We start from the raw sequence: 18,779 nt of genomic DNA on the forward strand, positions 1-18,779 counted from the left end.
AGGATACATTCGTGATAGATTTATCCAATTTTTGGGTTACTAAAAGCCCAAACCGATATACACGTAATACATTTACTCTTCGTTAACTTCCATCAAATTTTACCGTGAAATTATTGAACTGTGTGATACATGATAATAACTCAGTCAACCTAGCAAGTAGAAGGGTAAATGTATTTATTTACCTGTTCTTTTAACAAGGAAGGGCAAAAGTCTTCCGATCATTAGGCTCTATAAACCAAGCTCCACCATCAGTAGAAAGTCTACTCATATTTGCTCGAAAATCTATTTGTTCATCTCCTGGATTTTCATGTGGACTTGTCGAGTCCACTCAGTTATTGCCATGTGTCGTCCAACTTAGTAATTTCATGATAAAATTGACGGAAGCTAATGGAAGGTAAATGTGACAAGTTTGTACCAATTTAGAGTTTTTGGTGACTCAAAAATTAGTTTTGGGTAAATTTGTCATTGGTACCAATTTGGGAGGTTTTGTTGATACAAAAATTAATTTGGGGTAAATTCATCATAAGTATTACCATCTTGAATTTTTCGTGATATCAACCATTTCATTTATTGTCATTCTCGCGAATTTGAAATACATATCTATCTAAGTTTGTAGTAATCTCACACTCTGACAAAGCCTAGCCTTGTCCGTTGAATTTCTTTTACTTCAATAAAATTATGAACCTTACAGTTTCTTCTCCAAATCTATCATCACTCACCGCAAAGATTAAATTATTCTAGTCGTCAATGAATCCAACCCGTTGGCTCGGTGATTAAGAAATTGGTATATGTGTGGAACTTAGGGAAAATTGTCAAAAAAGTCCTAAACTTATTTCCCGATTCTGTCTTAAACCTTTTTGTATTTGCGCTAAATCAATCCAAAACCTTTTTTTTTTTTTTGCCAATTGAGTCTTAAAATTTTTACATTTATGTCAATTCAGTCCATTTGATCAATTTTGGCTGACCAACACCGACGTAAATGTCGGCATACATTTACGATTCAATATTTTCTCAAATTATTTTTTTCTTTTTGTACCATTTCAGTACAGCTAGCCAAATTAAAAGGTTTAGTAATGAATTGGCAAAAGTGCAATAGGTTTAACACTTTTTTGACAATTTTTCTGTGGATGTGCAACACATTTGATCCTCCACATCATCAAATGTAAACAATTCAATGTTGGATCGCCATCCAATTCCCATAGCCCTCGATCACAAATAGAAAACTTTTTTTTTTCTGACATCATTCACCTAATTGGACATGGATTCTCTATTTCGTATAACGCTCATCTTGATGCCTCAATAAATTTGGACTTGTTGATTTACGAAAAATTAAATTTTTACAGAGGTATGAGATTTTAGTGAGAAATCGAGGGAAACACCATACAAGGTAGAAGACCTTCATCCAATGTAATCACTTGGCATCTCAAATACTTGGTTTTTGAAGCAATTAATTAGTGGAGAATAAGTAAAATTAAGGAAACTAATGAACGAATATGGAATTAGGAAAAAGTTGTATGCAAGGATTGAGATGAGAATTTGGGAACTCAGAATTTGGTAAGAACAAAAATAGTGCTTGTAGAATGTTGGATTTTTGGCAGGTGCTGTATATGGTATTGAGACGAACATGTAGAATGAAGCTAAGGACGTCCAAAAGTTAAAAAAAGGAAAGAGAGCAATTATGGAAGTACCATGGTACTACACACCGACAGAAACTACTTAAAAAAGATTATTACCATTAGGAATCTCAAATGGTACTTTCACGATACATTATCCTAAACTAATTTTCATTTCATAAAAATTCTCAAACTGGCATCCCATAACACGTTGACCCTAAACTAATTTTCTTTTAACAAGAATCTCTATTCGTCTCACCGGAAAATTCAAATTGGTACCCCTGACCAAATTTTACCCTCTGTTACCGTACAATATCCCCGTTAGAAACATCATTAACGAAGGGTAGATTTGGGTATGGGGTACCGATTTAAGATTTTTCGTTTCTGATGAAAGTTAATTTGAAGTAAATATGTTATGGGGCACCAATTTAGAATTTTTTTGTGAGACCGAAAATTAGTTTGGAATAAATATATCGTGAGTTATGAGTTTAGGATTGTTAACGGAGTTAAACCCTAGAAAAAGAGTGTGCAACCTTCTTATAGAAGACCAAAAAGTATCAACGAGTCCGGCCATTTTGGGAACAAAACTTAGTGGCTAGATCTTTCCATATTGGGAAGATTTTTCCAGCCTTCCATTTTTTGTGACCTCTAATATTTTGAATTGTACAGAAGAGGAAAGCCTTTATACTTGGTAACAAACCCAATGTCTATCTGCCTTCCGATTGCCACGTAAGGGAAGCTAATCAGATGCATAACATGGTTAACAAAGAAAGGGAAAAAAGAGAGTTTATCTTCATATTTCAACCACAAGACCTCCATAAGAACAATCAAACCTGAAAATTGGTCCAATCCCTAGGTCAATCATTAAAAAGATGTGTTATTGTTTAAGAATGTTTGTGCATTTGCGGTAATAACATTACAAGATTTCATATAACAAGGACTAGTTCGTTGCTACACTTGTTTAAAAGCGACGTTTGATCATGGCCAATTTTCCGTATCTGAATTGGCGGAGTTTTCGTATCGAACATATTTTCTAGAAATGTCTCAAAAGACAAAAAAAAAAAAAAATCTTAATAATCTAAAAAATAGAAAAATTATATTACTCTTAGACTGCACGAAGTGTGTGACTGCATTTGCCTTGAGACATGTATGGAAGGCTGCATTTAAATGTCGCTCGGTTGTAATGATGAGGACACAACTTACTTACTAGTTTAGTGCTTAATGTTGAGGCCAAATTGGCCTATTTAAACCAAGGCAAAGCATGACCAATTGCCATCACAAAAAACTTATAGCTTGCATTTGAAGTTACAAACTTCTTCTTCCTCCTCATTCTTTAGCATCCAGTCTCTCCACAGATCATATCCCCTTAGTTCATCACAAAATGAATTCTCAAGCACCGTCTTCTTTGAAGCTCGCGGCCAACGTTGCCTCGTCTTCGGTACCACCGCAGGACAGCCATAGTGTCGTAGCTCCTGGGTTCAGGTTCCGTCCAACTGAACAAGAATTGATCTTGTATTATTTAGGGCGAAAAGTGCTTGGACTACCCTTATACACTAATGTTGTTCCTGATATTGACATCTACAAATTTGAGCCCCATGAAGTACCAGGTGATGCCGTTTTTGCCACCCTCACCTATGATTGATTGTGCGAACATACTCTTTGTGTCCTATGATTTTAGGATCTCATCTGCTTTTTTTATTATTATTGTTTGTGGAGGGATTTGACAGTAATTTGGCTTAACCAAGTCAAGATCGAGTAGCCATTGTTATCTCTGTGATTTTCTCAATTCCAATTGAAATTCTCTTTTTTGTACTCGTAAAAAGATGAGACGTATAATCATCTACATCGGACAAACGGGCTATCCTTACATAAGAATTGACTAGGTATATCAAAATCGATTTACAAAAGTTGATATTATGAACGATGCAAACAGATCGTAAGGAAATCATATTGAATATTCGATAATATTTAGCCACGTTATTTAGAATACGAATTTCGTAAAACGAGGCTTATCATTATTCAAATATGTTAATTGGGGTGGTTTTTCTTTTTCGTTTTTCCTTTCTTCTCTCTCAGAAAAAGTTGGAGGAGACCTCGAGTGGTATTTCTTCAGTAAGCTGGACAAGAAATACGAGACAGGAGTGAGAGTGAATCGATCTACCAAAAGGGGGTATTGGAAGGTAACCGGGCCCGAACACAAAATCAAGTACGGCACCCAAGTGATCGGCCAAAAGAGGTTTCTCGTGTATTATGCCGGGCAAACGAAGGTGGGGAGGCGGACCGACTGGGTGATGCACGAGTATCGACTGATGGATGCAACGCTCCAAGTGCCCCAAGTATATGGCTTTTGCCGATTTGGATGTGTATCGTGTATCCCTTGCTCGTTCCTCATCGATTGAAAGGAATGAAAGCAATTCTCCAAACTGAAAATGCGTGCTTCGTTTGTTGTCTTACAGGCCAGGGACGTCTACGTAGTCTCCAGGTTGTTTTGGAAAGGCAACTCCGAGGAGGAGGGAGACCAAGTTCATGACGACACCGTTGCCCCGGCCGATGTGGCTCTTCAGGTTCGATGAGCTCTTGTTTCGAAGTGCTAGATACTGTTGAAGTGCAGACATTATGTTTTCAGACTTGTCTCTTCCAGTCTGGGTTCTTAAACATGGTCTCTGGTATATGCTCGAAACCCTAACCCTACTGTGGAAGCCATGTTTCTTGTGCAGCCTTTGGCGGAACTTGGATCGGACGAAATGGCGCCGGCCGCTTACGCCCGGGTTATTCGCAAACGATCCCCACGTAAAACTCTTGATCTCCTGACCAATTTCGACGGCGAGGGACGGTACGAAAACTTGGAGGAGACTTCATCCGCGAGGGAAGATGCACCGACCCATCCGGTCAAGAGACCCAGAAATGCTGAAGCTAATGGCCCGCAAAATCTTTCCCCGGGAGATCAAGAACCGAACAGCTCAAATTCTGTGGCGGGAGCTGTACCATCACTGACGTTGAGCTTGGCATGCCCGGCATCGAAAACAGCACCTGAGCAACAAGAACAGCGACAAATAGCAATGCCGGAACCAGTTCCCCAGCAAGCCGTGGAGCCACCATGGAGGACAACTGTTCAAACCTCGCCAAACAGCACCCGAGCAACAGCAGCCGAGCAACGAGGACAGCGACGAATAGCGATACCGCAACCAGTTCCCCAGCAAGCCGTGGAGCCACAGCAAACAACAGCCGTTCAAACCTGGCCAGAGATTCGTTTAACCATCGAGAGGGAAACCGTCAAGCGCCAGACTTCGGAGGACCAATGTGTCAAAGACGTTTAACGGTCACAGTCCGACAATCTGCGGCGGGAAAACGAGGCATTCTGAGGAAAAAATCAATTCAATCATCACTGGAGTATAACCATCGTTGCATCATGTTCTTAAGTTCAATAAGCAGTTTCCCTTATCATGTAGTGAATTCAATGTTGGTCTTCTTTTGGCCCTTGTTTTTTTTTTTTGTTGTGGAAGTGTCCTAGAGTTTGTAGTAATCTTGGCTAGTGGTGGAGCCCTGTCCACCACATTTCTGTGTCTAAGCAATAGCTCCAGTTCTTTCCTTCCAATAAGTGGTCCGCTAACAACAATTCCTTCGTCGGTCATTTCCTTTCTTCCTATTTTTCCCCTCTTAGGATTCGGTGCACAAATCACAATAAAATAAAGTGTGAAAGAGAAAAAGAAAAAGAAAATCGAGACATAAGAGTTATCCTAATTATCCTTTAAACTAGGACTACATCCAGCAGAGGATTTCACTATGATCAGCATCTCGCACTTTTCTGTTACATAATTTAATTACAAAAGAAAGAGACAATACATTGATCCATGCATTTAACCTTTGACTCACCGTAAGTTTTGCAAAACCCACGCTTTCGACTTCTATTTAACTCGAAATACTTAGAAACCTTACAACATACGTCAAGAAATTGACATGCAAAATTGTGTACAACCCTGTTGTGTCCTCTTTTTTTTTGTGCAAATTTGTAATATTTCTTTATCTCCAAATTTTGGAGCAAAACTGAAGACGTTTTTTTCAAAAAGAAGGAAAGGAGTAGACCAAAAAAAAAAAAAAAAAGAGCCAAAACAAGCCCTCAAGATCTTGGGAGCTATTCATGGGGCGCACCTAATTTAGGTAAACCCAGCCTCAGTTAGCCATCATACCTTATCGTGCTCCTACGCTCAGCTTCGGATAAAGTTTAATCCACGTGGAGAAAGGGAGAGAAAGAGAGTCTTTTCTCTCGCATTTGGTAAGTCATCCGAAACGGGAAAGAGCAAGAACAGAAATTGTCATTTTTGCATTTTTGGCTGATGTAAGTTCCCATTTATAAATTCCCCACTTTGGTAAGTGTGCACTGGACATATGTTCTGGCAAAATTTTAATTTGTGCTCATCCATGTGAACCTGGAACCAGCCTGTTAGAGTAGGTTTCCATTTTTGGGAAACCTAGAAGTGAACCGGTTCGAAACCGGTCTAAACCGGCCTACTTTTTTTTTTTCGCTGCACTTTTTTGTTTTGTGAATCGAATATCATAAAAAATTTCCTCGTAGAAACTTAACATTCCCTGGAAATATTGCTGATCCAAACATGCTGATGTTTATTTTTTTTTCGTGTCTTGTTTTCAGTCAAAGACGACAATCTTGAATCTCTGCTATCACCTTGCACTGGGAATGTCTCTACTTGGAAAATTGACGGCGTGATTCCGGCATTCTGGGACCGTCATTCAGGCAAAAATTGTCTGAAAAATCTTAAACCTATTGTACGACGGTTAATTCAATCCCGAATCTCTCAATCGCGCCAATTTAGTCCCAAACATTTTGATAATTTGCCAATTCGGTCACAAATCTTTCAATTGTGCTAATATAGTCCTAAATAGTTTTGACAATTTGTCGGTGTAGTCCTTTCAGCCAATTATTCAAACAATAGGTTAGGACTAAATTGGGGAAACTTCAAAAGGTTTAGGACTAATGACACAATGTCAATCGCCAAAAAGTTTAGGACTAAATTGACACAATTAAAAAGTTTAGGACTGAATTGGCCGCCGTACTATTGATTTAGGTCTTTGGATAATTATCCCATCATTCTCTATTTGTTAGTTAATCGTCAATTTTGTTTGCCTTGCAACCTCATCATGAGAGTACCACAAAGCTAACGGAAGTCGACCTTGCAGGAGTTCAATTTGTCAAGCGGCGAAACAAACAAACACACACGTACCAATCCGACGCACGTATGGCCAAGAGAACAAAAGAAATAGAAATCCCGCGATCGACACATTCGACGAAGAAATGAAGAACGAAACCGACGTAGAAAGAGATTGTACCTGGCTAAGAGTGGGCCGATTGACGGCCGACCGGCAAAGGCAATGCCCCAACCCGCAAGACCGAGAGAGAGACGAGACGAAGTGTCATTGGTGAGACCAAGGACGAGACGGGACATGATCGGAGAGAGAGAGAGAGAGAGAGAGAGAGAGAGAGAGAGAGAGAGAGAGAGAGAGAGAGAGAGAGAGAGAGGGACCCTGCCGGAGAGACTCGATCGAGATCGAGATTGAGGTTGAAAGGGGGAGAGAGAGAGAGAGAGAGAGAGAGAGAGAGAGAGGAGGCAAATAAATATGAGAGTGAGAACTCGAAAAGGAATATAAGAGATTCGAGAATCGGTCTGGAAATCGGTTCCACTTGAGAACCGGCCTTGGTAGAATCGAACCGAACGGTTCCCCGAGTAGAACTGTTTGATTGTTCACCCCCAAGTATTAGCATTAACGAATACATAAATGGTAAATCTTCGGATACTACATTGACTATTAGCCTATGTAAGTAGACTATTGGAAAAAGCATGACATTGTATTTAGCAACATTCATATGTAACTATCTTTCAACTCATGATTAGCAATTTTTGCGACAAGTTAGTACATTTTCATTTTATGCAGCACAAGTAGAAGTATTACAATAGATACACAAAAGCACTTGTGGATAAAATCATCCTTATAACTAGTAAATTCTTGTTTTTGTTAGTAACATTGGAGTTACTGTTAGGTAATTTTCTTTTTACGGGGTGAGAAGTTTGTGATCCATGTGGTAATAAGAGCAATAGCCCATAGAATTGATGTTGGAAATAAGTAACTTTCAACTATCAATTAGTAATTTTTGCAACAAGTTGAGTATGCTTTCAACAGTAAAAATGATACTAGTAGCGTGCATGTATCTAAAAAATTGAGTATTATTCAATTGACCACGTGAATTGCCTATAGAAAACATGCATATTATTCTAAGTATTGCTCGATACGCCATGGAGTCCTTGTTATCACTTCAAGATCTGTGCTAAATCGCAAGATTCAAATTGAATATGAATATCACCTAAATAGCTTACGAGAAAAAGCCTATGCAAATCATATTATTCTAAGTATTGATCGATATTGCTTGGAGTTCATATTTTCACTTCAAAATCCATACTTTTCAAGAGAAATGATAAGATTCGAATCAAATATCAGTATCACCTAAATAGACAACGAGAATCGCCTATGTAAATTGTGTTATCCTAAATATTGCTCGATATGGCATGGAGTCCGTTTTATCACTTCAAGATCCGCACTTTTCAAAGGAAGATTCGAATTGCATATCGATATCACCTAAATAGACAATGAGAATCGCCTATATAAATCATAATATTCTAAGTATTGCTCGATATTGCACGGAGTCTATATTATCTCTTTAAGATCCGCATTTTTCAAGTGAAATCGTAAGATTCGAATCGAATATCAGTATCATCTAATAGACTACGAAAATCGCTTATGTAAATCATATTATTCTAACTATTGCTTGATAATGCTTAGAGTCTATATCATCAATTCAAGATCTGTACATTTTAAGGAAAATCGCAACATTCGAATCGAAATTAATAACTAGGAGATCCTGTTGTCCCCAACAATATTGTTTTGTTTCACTGAGACCTGTCTGTCTCCTTCTGGTTCTATCTACAAAGGCCCATCTACCAGCCCAAAACGAAGCGTTTTATGCCCAGAAAGAAAGTAAAAAACCCTTCTTTCTTCAGTTGCAGGTCTCGATGATAGTCCCGAGCCGAGCCTCGTCTTCCTCAAAGCCCTCCCTATCTCCAATGCCTCTCTCTTTCTTCTCATCCAAGTAAACTCCAACTCTCTCTCTCTCTCTCTCTGAAGTGAACCCGACCCTTTTGGTTCTCAGCGACTTCGCTTCATTTGTAAGCTCTTGCCAGCTTCCTCTACCAGAAACTTCCGAGGTTCGCTCTATCTCTCGAGCAGCTCAGCCTCGTTCTGTTGATACGAGAATTCCTCTTGAGCTGATACTCTTGCTTAGGTTTTTGGGTTTTCGTTTACGGCCTTTCTTGTGATGAAGTTGCTTGCTTCTGGGTGAATCTGTGAGCTTGGTCCTTTGGTGTTGCTGATTGTGCCCTCTTGATTTTGTGCTTGGGACTAAGTGTTTTGTCGGAAATGTCGACCTGCATGTGGCTTTTGCCGCTGGATCGGCACTTTTGTTTGGCTCGGCTGCGAGCATTTGGTGTGATGGGTTGCTGGTCCTTCGCTTTTGTTGTTGTTGGATTTGGACTGGGACTTTGTTGGTTGTGGTTTCAAGAATTGGACTTGCATAAGATTTTTTTTTATGTAGAAAAAGTTCTCGCTTTGATAGTTTCATTTCATGTGATGATGACTTGTCTCCCTACTGTGATTGCCCTGCGTGAGATTTCACTGAAGATGTTGGGCCTTGATCCTTAAGAAAGTGAAAAAGTATGAACTTTGAGAAAAGTGTCCTTACTTTTCAACCATAGTGATGATTGTTATCATCTGGAGAACGAAGAAATGTGATTTTGCTATCCTATTTGGGGAACCTTGATCTTTCTTGGCAAAGGGGCAAAAAGACAATTTTGATCACGGTGCTGACAACGTTATAAAATGGCAGTTATTTAGAATCATAATGGTGAACTGTTTTCCCTGCAGCCATATTCGGTTATAACAAAACTGCGATGGGTAGCACGGGTTAAGGTCATAGTTGTCCTATGAACAGAGTCTTTTGAAAACATTGATAGGTGGAGTGGCTACCATTTTACTGAAGATAGATTCTTCTTGGCTATGCAGAGTACAGGCACTAAAAAACATTGGCAAAACTTTAGAAAACAAGGAGAAGTTGTTATTGCTAGTTTAAAGCAAAGAATAGCCCCATCTTTGATGATTTTGAAAAATAAAACAGAAAACTGTATATCGAGTATCAAGATATATTGGAAGAGTGAACCTTAGTGTAACAATACAGTTTCTCCATTTTGAGGTGTAACGATAAAAGATTCCCTGGAATGTGGGGTGAAGCTGATTAATTTACGCAACTCCCTGTCTATATTTGCTCTGCAAGAGCCTCTCTCATTGAGAGACACTTTGCTTGAACACAGGATAATATGCATTAAGACGATTGAGTGGACCTTATGGTTATGGATTGTACGGCTTGTTTTGTCTTGTTCTGTAATATCGTGTCCTTCTAGCATTTACAAAGGTTCTTTTATCATTGAGGTGCATCTAACTGCATTAATGAGTGCTAGGTTTGGATATACAGGAAACAAAAGAATCTGCTTCGAAGATTAATTCATCTAACTTTATTGCTCAGTAATGCCATCGAAAATGTTTGGAAATGTCTTACAAATGCACTGGCTGTGTTTTGGGAGGAAGCATACTTAAGATTGAGGGGATGCTTATGCATTTAGCGGAAGTTCGAAGTTCATAACACACATTAGTTTGTTGAATCTTGTTATGTGCCATGGGGCTTGTGCCAGTTCTTTTCTTTTTGCACTAATAGTTGACATGTGGACTTATACTATAGACAGTGAGAACTAACTTCAAGGGGAATGTCTCGCAACTAAAGAATCTTTTTAGTAGTTCGTGCAACTCTATCTGTCCATCTCTTGTAAAGCTGTACCTTTCTTTTGCATACACAGATATGGGTCCTGAAACATCAACCCCTTCGACCTCTGCAATAGCTGCAGCTCCATCTGCTCAAAAGACTAGCACCACTGCTTTGGCCCCTGGGTTCAGATTCCACCCAACAGACGAAGAGTTGATTATATATTATCTTAAACGCAAAATGTGCGGTAAATCATTCCGCTTTGACGTGATAGCTGACGTGGATATCTACAAAATGGAGCCGTGGGACCTTGCAGGTCATAATTCTGTTGTTCATTTATTCTCTCTTTAGTTGTTTTGTGGAGTTACATGAACTTGGATATAGTTAGATTCTGCAGCTCCTTGGCACCTTGCAGGTTACAAATGTGTTGACTTCTTCATGTCTGTTCAGTTGTATAACTGTTGAACTACATGGACTTGGGGAAGTTAAGATTATGCAAATTTACTTGGCAATTATCATTCTTTCATTGCTCCTTAATATTTAGATGTGTTATTAGTTATCTTCTGTGGATGTACCTAGTAATTCATTTGCACCTTAGTGTTGTACAGTGTTATTGTTAGAGTACTATATGATGACTTCTTTTCCTGCCATTTGTTTCAATTACTTCTTTTTGTGTTTGGTATTAGGCAAGTCAAAGTTGAAGACTAGGGACCAAGAATGGTACTTCTTTAGTGCACTGGACAGGAAGTATGCTAATGGGGCTAGAATGAACCGAGCCACCAGCTCTGGTTATTGGAAGGCAACTGGAAATGATCGTGCTGTTCAACACGACTCACGTGTTGTTGGTCTCAAAAAGACACTTGTTTTCCATAGTGGGCGAGCTCCTGAAGGGAAGCGAACAAATTGGGTCATGCATGAGTACAGGCTCGTGGAAGATGAGTTGGAAAAATGTGGTAGTTTCAAGGTAAATGTTGGCAACTAGCATTCAATCAATAGCTTTTCAGCTTTCCTCTGTACAACTTCAAGTTATTAACTGTCTCACGATAATGAGCAATGTCACGAAAAAGAAAAGATTAATTCTATCTTGCTTAGATTTCTGAAACTGACCTTCACCCATTAGGAATTCGCTGGGGATACTAGCTTATAACCTCTTATATTGTGGAACCTTGACATTGTGGTGATATACTATATATCTCGAAATGGTGAAGTGGCCCATTGAATTGCAAGGAATTTAAGGGCATGGCATTTTGATGTAGTTACATTATGACATTTAATGTTCATCTTAGCGGTTCAGTTCACCAATGAATGCAGGTGCAAAATGGTGGAATGTTCTTGTGTTGCTATTGTTGGATCAGCGTCCGAATATAGTCTGTAGTGTATTTCACCCAGTTAGACTCTGAAAGAAAAATATTGGACATCTTTTTTTTCTCTTTTTTTTTTTTTTTTTTGTGGGGTGGGGTTATACGAACTGTTCTTTCCATATTAATCATTATTTTGTGTATGTGAGACACAAAACGGTGGGGGTTGTTAACATTTTCTTTTTTTGTTTTGTGGGGGGTGTGGGTGTTTATACAAACCGTTCTTACCATGTTAATCATTTTTTTCTGCGTGTAGGATGCATACGTTCTTTGTAGAATATTTCATAAGGCTAATTTAGGGCCACCGACTGGTCATCGTTATGCCCCTTTTGTTGAGGAGGAGTGGGATGGCGAAGCAAATGTGGTTCCAGGTGTAGACACCAGAGAAGAAGCTGTACCTCAGGGAAATGGCATGGTTCAGGTTTGCATTTGCCTAAATGCGATTCTTACATTATTATAGTGTAACTATTATCATTCTCTCAACATGATCTTTTTTTTCTTTTTTCTGTATTGTCTCGAAAAAATGGCTCCTGAGTCTTCCCAGGAACCGGCTTTTTTTCCTTTCAGACAAAAAATAAAAATTCAACAACTGAAACTTTCTTGCTGAGCCAAGTTTATATAACAACCAGCTATCAGAATTTATGATCAAACAAACTAACCCGCAATCAACTAATTTAGGAAAACGAGCAACAGAGACAAGGCAAATAATTTGCAAAACAAGGATGAAATACAGAACCCTAATTTGTAAAAATAGGGCTGAATCTTATGCAAAGAATGAAATATCACCAAAAAAGAACCTCCAAAAGCAAATTTGAGAAATAAAGGAAAAAAAATGCAAGAAACAAGGTCCCGAGTGTGAGGGAAGTGGAGAACAGCATGGGCTGTAAGCTATAAACAGAGAAAAAAATTGACAAAAAATAATGATTAAGAGAAAGAGGAGGGCAAGCCTTGGTGTGGTCGTGAAAGGATTGTAGCCTGAGGTCATGGGTTCAAGTCATAGAAACGGCATGCGAACATCAATCCCTCTCCAAAACTCCTTTGTCTAGAGAGCCTTGTGCATGGGGGCACCTTATTTTTTTTTCTTTTGATGGTTGAGAGAGGGAGAGTTTCATATGAGTGATGAGGTTTGGTTGAGTCACTGAGGTTATTAAATTTCTCTTTTACCATTAGAATTATCCTAGGGCTTGCAAAATCAAGTTCTAAGATCATATTTGCGTGGTATGGAAAATGTCATGAAGTAGTAGATACATTTATCTATTTGTTATTGATAGAATAATTAAATATCAAATCACGCTTTCATCTAACAGCTTGAGCTTTTAGAATAGTTAGCAATGGTTCTAGAAAATCTCACATGATACCAGAGCAGGAGGTCCCGAGTTCAAATCTTTTAAGGCTCCATTTGCCTCGTAAATTAAAAATGTCCACACTTAGTGCTAGGTAAAAAGACCAGCCTAAGTGTGAGGGACAATGATAGAATAATTAAATATTAAACCACGCATTCATCTAACAGCTTAAGCTTTTAGAACAATTGGTCTCACAAAATCTTACAATTATTGGCTGCAGTATTCTGCTAAACTCGATCGCTTGAAGGGCTGAAACGTGATGTTAACAAGTTAACCCACAATAAACCCGATTTTAAGGCGATTTCATCTGGCAACAATGTTGATTCACATTGGTTAAGCAAACTTGAGCGGTGAGATCCTGCGATCTCATGAGCTAAAATGTGATTTTAACATCACCGCTTGTGCTGCTGTTGGTTGCCTGAACACTTGGTTTAGTGGTGAGTTTATGAGGGCTGTTCGTATTCAAACCCAGAGTTCAAGTTTCCTCGGCTGCACTTAATAAGCATTATTATCATCATCGTAATTCTATTCCAAATATTATATGATGACGAGAGAATACGAGTTTGGATGCTGGTTCATTGTGCGGTTTGCTTCCTGGTTTGAAGCAGTGGCTCTGAAGGTCAGAAGGGGAACCTATTAGTACTAGGACCCTGTGGCAGCTAGATTCAAGAATCACAGGTTGGCATTGAACCGCCAGGTCCATTCGGCCTGTTTGTCGTGTTGGTTGGGCCTGCTTGTAATGCCCTAATAAGCCTTGTATACCATGTGGGGGGTGACACAATTAAATCTTCTGCTGGCCAGAATGAATGTTATTCCCAAATGCTTACTTCGAGACTGTTTAGCCGGAATTAAATCGATAAGCAATGTGAGGAGTTCTTATGTGAGCACTGATTACTACAGGAAATGCCACCCCGCATGCCTCCTGTTTGCCGTAATGAACTTCCCACTAAGACCCAGTGCCTTCTGGCTGTTTGCAAGAGTGAAACAATGGGTGAGACTTTAGATGATCCCTCTGCAATATGTCCAACTAACAGGGATACCGCACCACTTCTTCATTACAAACGACGGAGAGATATTGATTTGAACTCAATTGATTCAACGGGTTCAGAAAATTCGCCCAAGAAAACTGAAGGTCCTTCTTCATCTACCATCACAACAGCAAGGTCGGCTATGAATTTGACATGTGGTTTATCGACATTGGTGGAGTATTCTTTGATGGAATCACTTGATATAAAAGAAGGACCTCGTATTCCTCTCTCGACTTTTGCCCCCGCCAATCTCAATGCAACCGTCCCTCCTGAATGCTTGGACTTCATTCACAGTTTACAAGAGGAGATTTATAAGGTGTCCATTGAGAGGGAAACATTAAGGCTTGAAATGTTAAGCACCCGCTCGATGGCTAATGTTCTTCAATCCAAAGTCGATCATCTGACAAAGGAGAATGAGGAGCTGAAGCGCAAGGTTCAAGATGCTTAGTTGCTGTTTGATGGCTTTGATGTTGTAGCTTTGCCTTTTCACCTTCTTTTCGTTCTTCCTTATTGTTGTACTGTTGCCTATCAGTGGCTTTCAGAAGTCAAGTTGTTCGATGTGCTGTGTAAGTTACTGTAGTTGTAGTGTTTCTGCCTATCCGTGGTTCTTGTCTGTCTAAAACTTAAAAGTACTTTGAACCAGATGGACAGTAATCTGGGCCTATTACCCCTTCTATTATGTTAAGTTGGGAAGCAGCATCTGATTGATCTCTTGAGCAATCCTTTTTTTATGGGGGTTGTACATGTTTAATTTTTATGGAGTTTGTTGCTACTTGCGGGGATTCCGACGGAGGCTATGAGTTTTGCATTGCTGACAGATGATGTTGCATCGAGTTGGTCGGTTCATTGCTTCTTGCTTGCAATCTCGAAGAGTGATTCAACGGAGAAAATCGATGTTAGTTGGCATTGGCACGGAGAGCTTTGTGTGAAGTGGACCTCATGCTATGATGGGCTCCTAGCATGGCGAGTCCTTTTCGCATATCTTATGAGATCCGATCCGAGCCGGTGTTCTTCGTCCAAGAGCAACAAAATCACGCCTTTAAGGGATATCAAATTGGAGGAAGTAGGTTCCTACAGGTAGGTGTTCCCATACTTGGTCAATGCTCTTCATTCTGCTTGTTTCTTGTGTTTTCGGGTACCTAGTTGAGCCATACTAATAGACATATCCAATTCAAGAATATGCAGCAGGTGTTCGCTCGATATTTTACACGAGGATTAGGCATTTTTTCACAGGGCGTTGTCAACGTAGTCCTTTCAGGTCATCATCAAATCCTCTCTGGCTATTGTCGGATGCCAAAATGATGATCTGGTCCGAGTCGATATTCCCACATCGATTCGATTTGGCTGGAGATGTTTGTCCCCGGGCAGCATCAGAAGACAGATTAGCAGTGATGGAATCAATGCAATGCGAAGCATGATAATAAAAGAGGGTTTCTTGTTTGCCTCACTGGGGACAGTACAAGAAGCATCAGACATGAATCTTCTCAAAGTTTTGGAAGATTCCAAGGACTTGTTCCCAACGCTCGAGCCGGCCGCTCAAACATACATGTGTTGTCCTTTTCCAAATCGACTCACTAGGACAATGATGTTTACAATGACAAACCTTAATTCCGTCGGACATAAAAGACAATGGAGATGGCTCAAATATGTTGCTTCTGCATTTGAACAGCCTCCAAAAGAAATTTCTAAGCCTCTGAGAGTTCTTGCCATCTTCGAGTTAGGAGTAGTAAATATGTCCGTTGAAGAAGGGTGGTCTATTCCCAATGAAGAAACAAGAAAACGCGGCCGGTCAGTTCATAGAACAGGCTGTTTCGATCCAAGAACCGGAATCTACAACTCTCTCTTCGAACTTAATGAGCACCAAAAGATCCCAACCAATCCCGACCTCGATGTTGCTTCGTACGTGCTCTCGCAATTCCCACATGCTCTTGCCGAGTCGCGCGTTGCACTGATTGATGCAGCCACAAACTGCCGGATCACATATGCGCAGCTCCACCGCTCCATCAGATCGCTTGCCTATGGATTGTATCATGCGCTGGGGATCAGAAAAGGCGATGTGGTGTTCCTGTTGGCCCCGAACTCGCTCCTTTACCCGACCATGTGTCTTGCCATACTATCGATCGGTGCGATTCTGACTCCAGCTAATCCGGTGAATACTACACTGGAAATAGCTAAGCAAGTGGCTGATTCCGGAGCCAAGATCGCAATATCCGCACCAGAAGAGCTACATAAGTTGATACCGACCAAGGTTCCTACTATGCTAACAACCAAAGCATTGGATGGCGATTTGCTTTCTGTGGAAGAACTCATAGAATGCTGCGACCCGATTGATTTTCCGCAAGAAAGGCCGACTCAATCGGATACTGCGGCTGTTCTCTACTCCTCAGGAACCACTGGCACTAGCAAAGGAGTCATATTGACTCATGCAAACTTCATATCCGTCGTCACACTACTAAACTGGTCAGTACGTGCATCCTCGTCCCAAGACGACGTGTTCCTATGCTTCATACCCATGTTCCACATTTATGGCCTTGCTTTCTTCGGGCTCGGACTGTTCTGCTCAGGAATCACTACAGTCGTGATGCAGAGATTCGACTTCCAGACCATGCTCGATGCCATCAAAGTGCATCAAGTCAATAACATCCCTGCAGTGCCCCCTGTGATTCTCACGCTAGTGAAGCATGCCAGTAACATGAAATGCGACCTCTCGTCCCTTCGAAGAGTGGGTTCTGGGGCAGCACCGCTGAGCAAAGAGGTGACTGATGGTTTCCGAGAGAAGTTCCCATGGGTCGAGCTGAGGCAAGGGTATGGGCTAACCGAAAGTAGCGGTGCAGCCAATTTTTTTGCAACGGATGAGGAAGCAAAGGCCCATTCTGGATCTTGCGGGAGTTTGATACCAAACTTCTCGGCCAAGATAGTCAATATTGAAACCGGGTCACCGTTGCCACCTAACATAGAGGGAGAGCTGTGGCTGAGAGGGCCTACAATTATGAAGGGGTATCTGCGGAACGAGGAAGCAACGACTGCGACTTTAGATCCCGAAGGGTGGTTAATGACTGGTGATCTCAGTTATTTCGACGAAGATGGGTATCTTTACATTGTTGACAGGATAAAGGAGCTCATCAAGCATAATGGTTATCAGGTTAGTTACCTCATCAGGCTCATCATTTCAGTTCAAACCAGCATTAAAACTGAGGCATAGTGCAATTCTGCAAGATCAGAATTTAGTTTAACGAGAACTCAATATCAAGAAAGCATCCTAAAAATGATCTAGTAATGGAACCATTCTGACCCGTGGATCAAACATACGGCATTACAGGTTGCTCCAGCAGAACTGGAAGCTTTGCTACTTAGCCACCCTGAAATTGTTGATGCAGCTGTCATACCGTATGTCACCTCTCTCTTTCTTTCTCGCATGCATGCCTGTGCTGTGTTTCCACGTGAACATGAATCTTCATATGCACATGATATGTAGCTTAAGCAGAATACTGATAATATGCAGGCTAGAGGATGAGGAAGCAGGACAAGTACCGATGGCATATGTAGTCAGAGCATCTGGTTCGGAACTTACCGAGAATCAAGTCATTCGATTCATTGCCGACCAGGTTTCTTATCAGTCCCTGTCTACTACTTCCTTCCTTGCCCCAATAATACGCGGAACAAGAAGACAACGGATAGTGAGATTGTGTTTGATTGAAATTTGCAGGTTGCACCCTACAAGAAAGTGAGAAGAGTAGGGTTTATCAGCACCATTCCAAAATCAGCCGCAGGGAAAATCTTGAGGAAGCAGCTGATTTCACAAACCCAACAGCAACTCATCTCTAGCTTGTGAAGTAATGGAGTTATATGATGGTGGGTCAGTGTGTCCAATTAAGAACAAGAACTCCAGTAGTTGTACAAGATCTTACCACGGTCTTGAGTTCATACCAATAAAAGAGTTTCGCAGTATGCAATGTAGCTAGAAAGTATCCAGATTTTCAGACCCCTTTGATCTTCTGAAGTAAAATGGCAATGGATGTATTAGTGTCTCTGTCATCTGTTGTCCCCGAGACATAATTTCCTTCATGAGGTATCATGGTTTTAGTTCATTTGGAGTGTTACTAAGATTCCTCAAGTTCAATGCATGGGGGAGTTCTAAGAGCCGATTTTTCCGAGACAGTGCACTGTGTCGTTGGCATCTCTCCTAACACCAGGAGAGTTTTCCACTTCAGGTTTCCGTTAAGCTGGTTCCTTACGTCATGGTAAGATTGTGCGAGAGTTACTTGGCATAATGTCCCTTTCCGTGTAGGGCCGCTGAAACATAAGAGATGCGAAGGCTGAGGTATAATAAGCAATTCGATCTTACCGCGAGTTGTCGAATACTAAAGAGAAAGAATTGCAGTTGGCGTTTCAATTTTTGCCAGTAGATGTAGGAGATGAACTCTTCACATGGAACTGAGAAAGAAACCCGTATCAGAACAAATTAGTGGGGGAAAGGAGTCATTATTTCACCTTAAGGTACCTCCGTTAGAGCTCAGCAATTTCCCATAAAATTTAAATGAAAAAAAGGAGCAATTAGCAAA

General features: G+C 40.4%; 3 protein-coding genes across 3 annotated transcripts; all 3 read left to right on the top strand.

Moving 5' to 3' along the window:
• Nucleotides 1-2,994: 2,994 nt before the first annotated feature.
• Nucleotides 2,995-4,930, top strand: LOC115754977 (NAC domain-containing protein 22-like). The gene is made up of 4 exons (XM_030694192.1): nt 2,995-3,220; nt 3,690-3,949; nt 4,070-4,177; nt 4,331-4,930. The coding sequence occupies exons 1-4, from the start codon at nt 2,995-2,997 to the stop codon at nt 4,928-4,930; spliced, it is 1,194 nt and encodes a 397-aa protein (XP_030550052.1).
• A 3,741-nt stretch (nt 4,931-8,671) lies between these two features.
• LOC115753833 (NAC domain containing protein 50-like) lies at nt 8,672-14,937 on the top strand. Its single transcript, XM_030692665.2, has 5 exons — nt 8,672-8,884; nt 10,583-10,804; nt 11,175-11,452; nt 12,103-12,267; nt 14,090-14,937. The coding sequence occupies exons 2-5, from the start codon at nt 10,585-10,587 to the stop codon at nt 14,663-14,665; spliced, it is 1,239 nt and encodes a 412-aa protein (XP_030548525.1). The 5' UTR covers nt 8,672-8,884; nt 10,583-10,584; the 3' UTR covers nt 14,666-14,937.
• Nucleotides 14,938-15,086: 149 nt separating this feature from the next.
• Nucleotides 15,087-18,676, top strand: LOC115753810 (probable CoA ligase CCL5). The gene is made up of 4 exons (XM_030692632.2): nt 15,087-17,359; nt 17,537-17,604; nt 17,720-17,822; nt 17,924-18,676. The coding sequence occupies exons 1-4, from the start codon at nt 15,623-15,625 to the stop codon at nt 18,047-18,049; spliced, it is 2,034 nt and encodes a 677-aa protein (XP_030548492.2). The 5' UTR covers nt 15,087-15,622; the 3' UTR covers nt 18,050-18,676.
• The last annotated feature ends 103 nt before the right edge of the window (nt 18,677-18,779 follow it).

This window comes from Rhodamnia argentea, chromosome 5, assembly GCF_020921035.1.
Source record: "Rhodamnia argentea isolate NSW1041297 chromosome 5, ASM2092103v1, whole genome shotgun sequence".
Classification (NCBI taxonomy): domain Eukaryota; kingdom Viridiplantae; phylum Streptophyta; class Magnoliopsida; order Myrtales; family Myrtaceae; genus Rhodamnia; species Rhodamnia argentea.